The following is a 13,444-nucleotide window of genomic DNA, read 5'->3' as shown; positions in this document are numbered from 1 at the left end:
GATGAATTATGAACTTTTTATTTTTGTAGACAGAAAAAGAGAGGAGATGATATCATTGCCATTAATACACAGACACATGTTATAAGAAAATCAGAAAATGTCAAAAAGAATTTGTAATATTTCTATGTGAGATGCTCCTGAACTGAGGGCTGTGCTGCATCTGTTAAATTTAACAGCAGAGTACTCATTGACGGGTGGCTGGCCTCTCCTTTAGAGATACAGTGATGAATTTATTCCTCCGAGAGAGGCTCCGAGTAGAGCCGCTGCTCCTCCACCTTGAAAGGAGGCAGTTTAGGTACTTTAGGCATCTGACAAGGATGCCTCATGGGTCAGGTGTTTCGGCCATTTCCCACTGTAAGGACAGAACGAGAGATGGATACACTGAAGGAGGTGGCCGGGAAGAGGAGAAGGGTTTGGTCAAGGTCACGTGTTTCTGCTTGCTGTGGAGCTCCACAGTGGCTGCAGCCAGGTGCTCTTGGGGAAGGAGGAGGTCTGTGTGTCCTTTAGCTGTTGTTCCTTTAGCTCTTCCTAATCAAGGCTCATGCAGGATGGAAACATTTGTCTTGGCTACTTGACAAATAATAAAATGTATTTACATTAATACCAAAGACAGACCACAAACAATTTCTCAGTCATCTCATCCCTTTACATAATTATTCTCAGGAATGAAAACACCAGCAGTATACGTCAGCAGTATTTATCTGAATGAAAAAATAAAGCAGGAATCAACACGTGTTCATATTTTACCACCAAGCAGTGTGGAAACTGCTGAGTTACAGTGCTTCACACCAAAACTAGTTCAGGATATTAAATAATTTCACTAAATCAAAAAATGTAAATTAAAAAGTTTTCAGGAAGTTTCAGAAATAAAGCTGATGTTTAAGTTTAGCCTCATCTATGAATACTGCATTTGATCCTCAGCCAAACAGCACAGTCCATGAAAACATCCTCCACAGAGGCAGAGACCGTGCTCCTTAACTTTTCTCTTTCTGTCATCATTCTAACGTCTGATTAAACACCATCTAAACAACATGAGTTTCAGTCTGTTTCTTTTATACGCAAGTCTCTAACATGACTGGACTTCACTGCAGCTCCTCCTGCTCTTCAGTGTCGTCTGCAGTGACGCCCTGTGAGGCTGAGACGTTCTCATAATCAGCACGAGTGTTTACCTGATGGAGAGAGAGCGAGAGAGCTTTCTGTATGTTTTTGATAACATTCAAAACTAAATACTTTAGTAATACTTAAAGAACTTCACATTATCCTACCTAATTTTATTTACATTTATTTTTGGATCACTTATTTTTCTATTCTAGTGCAATAGAAACTATCATACATCTATCATAACACATGTTGTATCAGTAGAACCTCTTACTTTGATGACATTTACAGATTCATTTGGTCCAGTTTCTAAGGCCACATGTGTCTTCTTTCTGGATTTAATCCAACAAAAAGAAAACGGTATTAAACTAAAAAGAATTCATGACTTTAAAACTGAAGGTTTTAAGATGGACATAAAAGAGCAATTATGACACTGTTGTTACTGTTTTTCTTTCTTTTTAAAAAGAAATGTGTTACCTCATCCACAGACCCAACACGAAGAGAGCAATCAGCATCAGGACCACCAGAGTCAATCTGATGATATTCAATATTATTACAGATTTTCCTATAAATTGAGAAAAGCACAAAGGAGATATGTCTTAGTCGAGAGATTAGATTTATAGGGTCATGCTATTTGTCATTGGGTATCATCAGTAACTGCTGTCACTAAGTTTACTCTCTTAACACAACTGCAGAAAGTTAAACATTTTTATATTTTCTTTGCACTGGTTAGAATATACACTACCAGTCAAAAGTTTGGAGACACCTTCTCATTTAATGTTTTTTCTTTCTTTTCATGACTATTTAATTGTAGATTCTCACTGAAAGAATCAAAACTATGAACGAACACATATGGAATTATGTAGTAAACGAAAAGTGTGAAATAACTCAAAACATGTTCATGTTATAGATTCCTCAAAATTGCCACCCTTTGCTTTGATTACTGCTTTGCACACTCAGTTCACAGTAACAAAACTCCCACTGTGTTCAGGTCTGAAGTCAGTGATGGTGAAGTTGTGTCCTGATGCTTTTTCTGAGTCTTCATCCTCCTTGTACCAGGTGTAATTAGCTGTTGGGTTAGCAACACTGCTATAGGTGACTGAACCGCCCTCCACTATTTCACCAGAGGGACTCACTGACACAGAGGGAAGCATTGGAGCATCTAGAACAGAGAATATTAAGATTAGATGATTAATAAGAGATCACATTTGATCATAATATACTGTCTATTTTTCATAGGGGGCAGGGGTAGCTCAGTAGGTAGAGTGGTGGCCTCATGATCGGAAGGTTGGGGGTTCGACTCCACTGAACGGCTACCCTGAGGTACCCCTGAGCAAGGTACCGTCCCTACACACTGCTCCCCGGGCGCTGCACTGGTGGCTGCCCACTGCTTCACTGGGTGAATGGGTTAAATGCAGAGGAACTATTTCCCTATGGGGACTAACACGCACACTTTAGATAGCATCATGCTCCCTGTGTCCTCACTGGTCTGACCTGTGATGTCTACTTATCCCTCCACTCCTGGAGTTGATTCTTTGTGCAGTGTCAGACTTTAAGGAGAGTTCCTGCTTCTTGGCTTCACACACCTGCCTTTAATGATCTTGTCAAGAGCCGATATTTATAAGAGTGATGAGCTGTATCATTGAATGAAAAACGGAAACCATCTGAGTCCCGCGTTTCGCCTATGGTGGCCAACCTGACATAGACTTTTATCCTTACTGTTCAAATTATTTCTATTTCTTATCTAAAGCTGTTGTCAACACATTTCCCTCAGTATCTTTTCAGTCCGTCACACCCTCAGTTGTGGGGACTGACAAGCTTTTAATTACTGCTCAGATCTGTTATCCTCATTATATTAAGTTCATGCTTCTTTTCATGGACAGACCTTTGTAGACAGTCAGAAACAGCTGATGTACACCTGTTCTTCACAATTCACACATCTCTGCTTATTACATCTCTAAGGTAAGTCTTTAAGTAGATATTCTTGTTAAATCTTACACATGTTGTTCAGGGTACTGCTGTCTTTCATTAAATTATTTGCTTCCGTCGCCACACGGCAGTCTACAGGTGATGATAGGAACTGATCTTTCATGTTCTCTGATCAGGATCAAACCACTCTTCAGCACAAAGACTGTTATTTTGGACTTTACCTCAGTATCTGACTCAGATTCATGAACCTGGCTCCACTCACCTTTAAACTGGTTGTACAGTAAAACACTCAAAGAATTTAAAATACATTATAGTATTTTGAATTCCACTGCACATCTTAAACAACATTTTGGTGAAAAAAGAAAGCTGAAGATCTGAAAACACAAAATTGTTCATGATGACCACATAACACAGTGAAGTAAACTTACACACATGATCTGAGCGATAATCTTCATGTCCTTTGAAAGCACAGGAGATGATGTCTCCAGGATTGAACAGATCTTGATAAGAACTTTGTTCAACCATAAACTGATTGTTTTTGAACCAGACAAAAGAAAGACGACCAGCTGGACTGCAGCTGCTTTCACACTTCAGCTCTGCCTCAGTCTGAGACTCATGGACTGATATTATTCTGCTCACCTTCACCTGCAGATCTGAATATGACAACACAGCAGACACAAGACATTAAATACTCAAAACAATAAATACACCCATTACCACAACTGAACAACTGAGCTGAATGAAATATTCTGTGTGTATTCATCAGTACCTGTGACAGTCAGAGTTGTTCCAGGTAAACTACTCTTCCATTCAAAGCTTTGTGTTTTGAATTTGAAGTGATACTCGGCTGAATCACTCTCTGTCAGGTCTCTGATTCTCAGAGTGGAGCGTCCTCGCTCTGTTTCAGTCACCTCAACACGACCTGCATACTGGGAGTCTTCTGTGAGGTCCTCAGATCCACGACCAGAACGGAACCAGGACTTTGATTGGATTGGACTTTCATAACTGTTGTAAGTACAAGAAATGTCCACCGATGATCCTTTGACTGCACAGATTCTTCTGTTGCTGTAATTCACTCTGTTGCATGAATCATCTTGGACACCTGAAACATAAAATGATATTGAAGTCAGATTTAGAAAGTAGTTACTGTGAGTTTGACTGTTTTTATTCAGATGTATGTAATGACTCTATGAGATGGTTTTATGTAACTGAAATAAACTCACACACTGAAGGAGAGGAGAAATCTTCATGACCTGTTACAGCACAGGAGTAGCTATCTGAAGGATTCAGCTTGGCTGAATACCAGTACTGGTTTCTTCTAGAAATCTTGTGTCCATTTTTGTACCAGATGCAGGAGGGACGATAATTTAGTCGACAACTACTCTGACAAGTCAGTGTTGCCCAGTTGGAATATGATGTGTCCACGTGTACCCGAAGAGCTGATTATGTCAAGAAATAATATCAGAGGAGACATTTTAACATCCATTATCCATACGCAAACACACACAGTTATGTTCATAACAAGGTTTGACTGATGTGTAAATAAAAATGTTACCTGTGACAGTCAGAGTGACTCCAGGTAAACCAGTAAAATCTTTCCAGTCTGTTTCAAACCTGAACTTGTACACAGCTGAGTCGCTCTCTCTCAGGTCTCTGATTGTCAGAGTGCAGCTCTTCCAGTGAGAACTGTACGACACTCGACCTGCATACGCTGGGTCTGTTTTCAGATCTTCAGGATTATAATTGTTCCCTTTAGTGAACCAAACTCTTTTTAACACATTTACTCTTGAAGGGTGTTTGAAGGAGCAGCCTATGTCCACTGTTGATCCTTTTACAGCACAGATCTGAGTAGAAGTGTAAGTCACTGCATAATCATTCTGACTCGGTACCACTGTAACACAGAACACAGTCAGACTCATTACAGCAACAGTAAACAGTTTTACTTGTAGTTGAACTACATGCAGAGAGAAATTCGGATTCTGACATTCGGACCAAGCGCACTTCATCACAATAGAAAAAATGAAGTTGTGCTTCATTTCTGTTTTACAAAATATTTAACAACTGTTGTTCTCAGCCAAATGTCTGAAATGTCTGTCTTCAGAACATTAATAGTTAAAGATCAGCTTTCCACATATTAAATTATTATAGAAATTGTCCAGTTAGGTACAACCTATTTATATCTACCGATAGATGTAGATATATAGATGTATATAGAGATATAGAGAGAGATGTACACTCTTAGAAAGGATGTGTTAAAAAATGACACAAAAAATGTGTTGTTACACTATTAACACATTTTGTGTAAATTTTAACATAACATGTGTAAGAAAATGTGTAAACATTGAAAAAATGTGTAAAACGCTTAACACACTTGATGTGTTGCACAGTTTAACACATTTTGTGTGTTTTTTTCAGAATCTAACAACAGGACCTAAAATTAGCAGCTCAGTAATTTGATGCTAGCCCTGTGTTTAGTGAAATAAATTGTAGATTAACAATGTATTATAACTATATTAACTGAATAAATAAAATGTTTAGTTATTGTTTGTTTTCCTTAATCTGCGGGAGATTTCACTTGTCATGTTTGCATAGTAAGCTAACGATTAATAAGACGATGTCAGAGGAATTGGTGCACAAATTATCATCACTCACAGATCAGTACTGTCGCTCTCTATACACAGTTCGCACGATTGCAAAGTGAAAGCAAAAAAACAAGCGCAAATTCAAATGCGACTTCAATATGTCACATATTGACAGTGGCTCACCGATGCCAATGACATAATTACCCAGCTACATTTCCGAAAGAATGCAAAAGCATTGACATATATTTTTCCTACAATAGCCCGACGGGCAGGGAAGAGATAGATTTTGGTAGCCCGACTGAAAAAATCGCTAGCTCCGGGACGTCGGGCTAGCGATATTGCAAGCCCTGTATCTGATTGAGGAATCACTCATCTTTGGAAAAGAGAGTTTATTACAGAGAAATGGCTCTTTCCAAAATAAAAGCTATACTATCCGCTTCTTCTGGGCTATATTCTCAGCAGCATAAGGAGAATCATGTGCTAACAGCTGTCTAAATGACTCGGCTAAAGTTAGTAGCATGCTTGCTTTTTTTTGTCTGCTTCCACTTGTCTTTGCACTAGGATGATGTCGGCGTAAATGTGCAGTCATATTCGTTGTGTTCCCACTAGTGCTTTCAGGTTAATCTCGTTGAAATGACCTTAACGCCACAACAGGCAAATCTCCGTTAACGAGCTACCGCCGATCGCCCCGTGCATGGGGCTAGACGGCCAACACGTTAACGAGCTAACTGCGCTAAAACACTAGTTCACACCAATGTAATTGAGCATTGCATGGCACATCCAACATACTGTTTTACTTTAGTCCATGACTCGCTTACCTTCAGGGTCATACGTCACATGAAAACCAAAATAATTCCAAACGCCAGATCTGAATGAGGGTGGGGGAGGTCCATCTTGCAAGGAGAGCTTAACTTCTGTCTCACTAGCTTGCCCTGCGCTCTTCCTTCTGACTATGCTGTCTGTGTTGAGCGCTCAGTGGATCTGCGCTCGACAGTGCAGCCTAGGCGGAGTAGTCGAACACAGATTCACTGAGCGCTCAACACAGACAGCATCGTCAGAAGGAAAATTGATAAAATAAATTACAAATGTTGTATTGTTCGATACATATGCGTACCGAACCGAAAGCACTGTATCGAACGGTTCAATATCGATAGGAATATCGTTGCACCCCTAGTATTTACCTGAGGAAAGCATTTGTCTACACCTCACTGAATACTATCTTTATCTTCCCCCATCTCCAAGCCTGGAACAAGTATTGCATCGCTTTGCAGTGATCCTGAAGCATCATCCACAACACACCAACCCCAGCTGATATGCATCGGTGATCTAAAGAGGGCAACCAGGCAGTACAACTTGTCCTATCCAGCACCACTTGGCTCCGTCTTCACATTCTTTGAGTTTGTCTATGACCTGCCGCTGTCCACCCAAAGGAAAACCAAAGTACTGGAGCTGATTGCACAGATTAAAGGATGCAAGTAAAATGTTCACCTGTCCAAAATGTAGAGAGTCTCTGTTCACAGAGGTGAGAAACCTCATTTGGCATCTTTGTCAAATACACTGCTTATCAGGACTGACCATTTTTATGCCTATGCAGTGGAAAGGTCAGACAATATGAACTGATTGGCTGAAATTTTTGATTTTTGTATTTAAACCCAAGGTACAAAATTGTATAACCTGGATGCTATATTCGCCAAAATGTATGTTTTTCTGTTTGCATGCAACTGCACATTTGTTAAATGTTGACAATTTGTTGAAGATGACAATTGTTACCTTTAAAAATTTTAATTCATGTATTGTCTGGATTATATCAGAACATTATATATATATATTGAAAAAATTGAAAAATTGAAAAAAGGGCAATCATATATATGCCTAGCAAGCACTCTGATGGAAACAATTATTCTGTGGAACTTAATCAAAGACAGTCAACCCAACTCCTGGACTGCTGCAGACTTGTATACCCAGCTTTCCAATATATATATTTTATAGTACCACTATCACTCCACTAGAACACTTCACTCTCAGTTCTTTCCTATAATATTAAGTGCATTGAGACAACTGCTGGTAGCCAGATGCCCATCTCAGCCAAATTAATCGAGAAACCAGCGCCTCCTCCTAACCATTAAATCAACAAACAATGCAAGAGGTAGAAAGTGAGAGAGATAGAGAGAGAAACACTCTTCTACTGCCTCTTGTCCCACAAACAGTTGTACATTACTGCCAACTTCTGTACAAACAGTCAGTATTTTTCACATAAGAGGAACCTAAATATCAGTCACTGAGCATCTGTACACTATTTTACATATACCCAAAGAGGATACAGTGTGCCCAGACATGTGCACAGGGTGGTTTTGACATGTTTTTGAAAATGTATATCTGGCTCTGAAAAGAAATTTGACAATAGAATACTAGGTGAACAAATTCACCCCTAATTACCTTCATATTAGCACGTGTATCAGTATCAGAGTGCACACATCTGGCCTAAGCACATATAGCCATATAAATGTCACCATACTATGTACATTACATTATTTTCTGGGCTTCATGTATAATAACATATTATACCTAACGATTTAAACTATTTTATTGAATGATTATACAATAGTCTTTTATCATGCCACTTTTAGATCAACACCATTTTTTGATTTGCCTCTTTAATAAAGCTGATGTCAAGGTTATGGTGAATAAGGACCCAAATCCAGAATCACTCAGACTCACGCACATCTAGGAATCAAATAAGAATAAACTTTTATCAAAAGGCAGATGAAAACTAAATCCAAGACAACAGAAGACATCCCAGGGATAACAACAGGAAACATCTGTGGGCAACAATATGATGTGGCAATAAATAGAACTGAAGTTATAAATTCACACAACTCAGAGGAAGTGAACACAGCTAGGGGAAGTAAAACTGAATGTCAAATGCAAACACTTAATGAGAACACAACACAGATACAAAGGCTACACAAGACACATGCGAAAAACAGGACTTTTAACTTTAAAACCTAAAGACAAAACTGAGAGTATCATCAGTTACCACTAATCCATGAAAATAATGAAAAACTTGAAACACTGGGGTCAAAATATTCAAGACACACAAGATCAAAGAAAGACAATGATAAAACAATCAGCACCTACAACTAGGCAAATACAATGGAAACACACATGAAAATCTAAACAATAAGCAACGTCCAAAAACACTTTTGCCCACTTTTTCTTAAACTAAAGGCAAAGAAGTTAGAAATAGGAGATAAGATGGGAAGTACTTTTGGAAAGCAGCCCCAGTCTGTCTCCTTGTCCTCTGATCAGTGTCTCTGTTGGAAGTCAGTTGTTTCTGTCTGAGCTCTATACTGCAAAGGAGGTCCAGTGTACCCAGGATATGTTTCTGTCATCTAGATTCACTTACCCTAACATTGGCGAATGGGATAAACTGTCACATGAAGCTGGTTCTCAACTGGCTAAGTTATATGAGGGTTTCCCCTGTGTGTTCACATGACCAATGCCAAAGGGGCGTTTCACAGATCATATGACTCTTCTTCCACAGAAAATGATCCCTGTGAGTGCCACCTACTCCAGAGATGCTAGCAAATAAAAATCTCTAAAAATCATACAAAATATATCAGTAAAATCCAACACTATTGTGAAAAAAAACAAGATAAATCTGGTGATTTAGTGCAAACAATAAGCATTTTCATTCCAGTTAATTATTTGCAACATTGAAGTTTACTCTCCTTACAGGAATCCTTGGTGTGTTTCGTGTTTCCAGCAGTGTAAAACAGATTAATTAACAGATTAGAGTGAAGTATGACAACATTTAGACATTTTCTAAATCACCAAATTAAAATGCGGATATTCTTGTAGAGATGTGACTCTCAGTTTACGGTGTGTTTAGTAAGGTAGTTAGTTTAAAAAGCTGCCCATATAAAATGTACTCCTCCAACAGAGATTTTATATCACACGTAAAACATGTTGAATTACAAAAAAATAAGTGGAAATGTTGCGTTTCCAGATGATTTTACACTGAAACTAAAAACATTACATGCTTCCAGGAATTTTTTCACAGTCCATTCTCTGCTCGCCGTACACGCTTCACATAACACTTTACATCAACCCTATTTTCCCATACTGTCAAACTGAATTCTGTCATTAAACCTTTTCCTACCCATCATCTGTCAGCCAGTCAGCCTTTGTTCCATATGCTTTAAATCAGCGGTCCCCAACCCCCGGGCCACAGACCAGTACCGGGCCGCGAGAGTTGATGCTTGGGTGTGAAATTTATGGTTTTCAGGGTTATTTTTGTTTTTTATCATTTTTTTTTTTTATTGTTTTTACCATTACCTCGGTTTCCCTGGGTCTTTTCCCGTGTGTTATGAATAAATCTTCTTTTTTTGGTACTGGTACCGGTTTTATTTTGTTGTATTTATCCGCGACACCTTAAAGGCTGGTCCGTGAAAATATTGTCGGACATAAACCGGTCCGTGGTGCAAAAAAAGGTTGGGGAGCGTTGCTTTAATTCTTAGTGCTCTTCTATCTTTTTGCCTTTCATGTCACTTCCTGTCTCCTCCCCATCTCCACATCATGCTGAAGAGTAAGTGTCTGATTAGTCATTTAGACCTTTACAACTGCAACAAAATACACATCACAAACTGAAATCAGATTCAAACAGAATGGACACACTGTTAAATTCTGGAAAGTGGAAAGTTCTTGAATATTTTAAGTACCCAACTCTAATGCCTCCCCGCTTGATGTCAATAACGGTCTGGGAAGTCACAGTGGAGCAGGGCAAACAAAGGATTTCTGAACTTTTTTTAAATGTTTTTTTAATAAACAGGAAGTGAAACTGCTGAGATTAAAACATTCTTTTGCAAGAGTGTCCTGGGCTGACACAGGCACCATTAACCTTGCATGTTTTTTCATTGTGTAATGTTCAGAAGTCAACCATCAGAGCAGCATGGAACGGATATACTGCAGAAGTACTGATCACCAAAAAGAGCACTTCTCCCCATTTAAAATGAGATTTGATGTGTCTAATGAAGGCACAAATCCAACAACACGTGACACTAAATGTGTCATACACTGATAATGACTGAGGAGCCAACAGTGCCAAGACTTGGCACCAAATGACAACAAATTTGTGACACCTCGCTGAAATTTTCAGGCATTTTAAGGGTAAAACCTGAATATTAATGATTAGAAAGGTGTGGCTGTTTTCCTCACTGTGTTCACTGAAGTGTGAAACAACAGACGAAATGTTGAAGTGAAACTCTTCAGCGTCTTGATAATGTGCCATCATTTTATTTTATGCACACAAAGTAAACTACAGTCTGAACTAACAAGGTTCTCATACACATGTACAGGCTAAAAATTAAATGGCTCACAACTGGACAGAAGATTGGAGAAACATCGTCTGATCTGATGAGTCAAATTCTGGTGTAACATTCAGGTGGAAGGTTCAGAATTTGGTGTAAACAGCATGAAAGCATCATGGATCCATGCTGATGTGTATTGGCAGCTCAGGCTGGTGGTGTAGTAGTTTGGGGGATATTTTCCGATAACACTATGGGTAACTTAGTGCCATTTGAGCAGTGTTGCATGAAAATTGTTGTTGACCACGTTCATCCCTGTATGACTATTTTCTGATGACTGCTTCCAGCTGTCACAGCCGAGGCCGCACCAAACAGACTGACTCAGAGCAAAACTCACATGGAAGCACAAGATAACATGGTTTACTTTTAAGACTTTATAGCCAAGAGATCAAGAATATGAACTATAAACTAAGAACTGGTAGGGATAACCAGAAATGAGGACTATAACCTATGAATTAAGGTTTTCTAGATCAGCGGTCTCCAACCTTTTTTGCGCCACGGACCGGTTTATGCCCGACAATATTTTCACGGACCGGCCTTTAAGGTGTCGCAGATAAATACAACAAAATAAAACTAGTACCATCCATCCATCCATCCATCTTCATCCGCTTTATCCGAGGCCGGGTCGCGGGGGCAGCAGCCTAAGCAAAGAGGCCCAGACCTCCCTCTCCCCAGCCACCTCATCCAGCTTATCCGGGGGAACACCAAGGCGTTCCCAGGCCAGCCGAGAGATATAATCTCTCCAGCGTGTCCTGGGTCTGCCCCGGGGCCTCCTCCCGGTGGGACATGCCTGGAACACCTCACCCAGGAGGCGCCCAGGGGGCATCCTTGTCAGATGCCCGAACCACCTCAGCTGGCTCCTTTCGAACTAGTACCAGTACCGAAAAAAAGAAAATTTATTCATAACACACGTGAAAAGACCCAGGAAAACCAAGTTAATGATAAAAATGATAACAAAATAAGGCTGAAAACCAATAAAAACCCTGAAAACTATACATTTCACACCTGAGCCTCAACTCTCGCGGCCCTGTACCAAACGACTCACGGACCGGTACCGGTCCGAGGCCCGGGGGTTGGGGACCGCTGTTCTAGATCTATGACATAAACGACAAACTATGACTAGAACTAAGCACAAACATGTTAAACATGAGGAACGTTAATTCATTTAGTAGACTTAGGTTCAAGGCTAGTGGGAAGGGCATCGGGAAATGCAACTGGGAGTCTCCGAACACTGCAAAGAAAAGAGGAGATTTAATGACAAAGCCCTGAAGTCCAGAAGAGGAGAATCAAAGTTGAGTCATCTCAGTCTTACAGCTGACGAAAGGGGAGAGGTCAAAAGGTCCGAATGAGCAGCCAGATTCCAGAGCGGGTAATCCGTAGGGCGCTGTGACGACGACTGGAGAGCAGCCAGGTGAGTAGAATAAACTGCAGATGCGAGAAACTGAACAGCCACGATTAAACCAGCAACAGGATGAGGGTGAGTATTGTTCGGGATTGAGCGCAGCAGTCGGCTGGAAGTCTACAGAGATAAACATAGCATCAGTGGCTTTCTGTGAAAAACACCTCTTTAGACTAAGACTGTGGTGACCATCAGTAACTATGGTTAGCTGAACACTTGGCGGCGAGTAGGGGTGAGCAGTGGTCTTAAATGCTGGCAGCAAAATTGCTCACAGGTGAGGAGGCGTGCCAGAGCACGGTGACTCCACCCAGAGGTGGAGGCAGCAAAACAGACAATTACGCCAGCACTCACCCAGACCATGACACCAGCAGAATAACACACCATGTCAGAAAGCTCAAATCATCTTGAACGGGTTTCTTGAACATGACAGTGTGCACTGTATTCATATGGCCTCTACACACAGCACCTTTGGGATGTGGTAGAACGGGAGATTTACGCGAGGGCTGTGCAGCCAACAAATCTTCACTAACTGTGTGATGCCGTCATGTTGATATGGAGCAAAATCTCTGAGGAATGTTTCCACATGTTGTTGAATGTGTGCCACAAAGAATTACGTTTCAAAGGGAACGACTTGCAGAGGGTATCGATAGTGGTGATCCAGTAAATGAGGGTCGTTACCTGACATAAATGTACAGTACCAGACACAGACAGGTACTGTTAGCCACTGTTAGACTAAAGGGTTCATCAGATCTGTGCATCAACAATCACTTATCTAAAGTAATAAATAGCACAGCTCACGCAATCTTAAACAAAACTTGTGACTTTTTTGAAAGTATGGAAACCACAAATCAGTTGTCTGTGCTGGTTTCCTTCCTCTTTATGGTATGAAATAAGCTTAATATTTGAATATCTGTATATTCCCAACATGAAATGGAAACTGTGCATGAAATCTTCAATACACTATAGGCTGGGTGGGGCAGTCTGAAACATGTACTCCCCCCATCCATGACACCATTTGTTAGAAGAGAATTAATTGCAATAAAATTATTATTTACAGTAGTGTTTGATGA

At 40.1% G+C, this 13,444-nt stretch overlaps 2 protein-coding genes across 3 annotated transcripts in view; both read right to left on the bottom strand.

The window, feature by feature from the left end:
* Window positions 1–9,017, bottom strand: LOC145429236 (uncharacterized). Of its 2 annotated transcripts, XM_080302499.1 has the most exons (9): window positions 8,876–9,017; window positions 4,583–4,918; window positions 4,251–4,466; window positions 3,797–4,129; window positions 3,456–3,680; window positions 2,081–2,260; window positions 1,576–1,663; window positions 1,373–1,430; window positions 1–1,169 (listed from the first exon to the last, which is right to left on the bottom strand). In XM_080302499.1, coding segments are annotated over exons 1-9 (1,524 nt in total). In that variant the 5' UTR covers window positions 8,877–9,017; the 3' UTR covers window positions 1–1,082. The 2 variants fall into 2 exon arrangements, with proteins under 2 accessions (XP_080158625.1, XP_080158626.1); XM_080302500.1 differs by lacking the exon at window positions 3,456–3,680.
* Window positions 8,335–13,444, bottom strand: part of LOC113024694 (uncharacterized) — a 22,757-nt gene continuing 17,647 nt past the window's right edge. The window contains exon 15 of the mRNA XM_026171967.2: window positions 8,335–12,494. The gene's annotated coding sequence lies outside the window, so the exon portion shown is untranslated. The remainder of the gene's footprint in view (window positions 12,495–13,444) is intronic.

Source organism: Astatotilapia calliptera, chromosome 6 (genome assembly GCF_964374335.1).
Source record: "Astatotilapia calliptera chromosome 6, fAstCal68.1, whole genome shotgun sequence".
Lineage (NCBI taxonomy): Eukaryota > Metazoa > Chordata > Actinopteri > Cichliformes > Cichlidae > Astatotilapia > Astatotilapia calliptera.
This window is presented reverse-complemented; position numbering and strand designations above follow the sequence as displayed.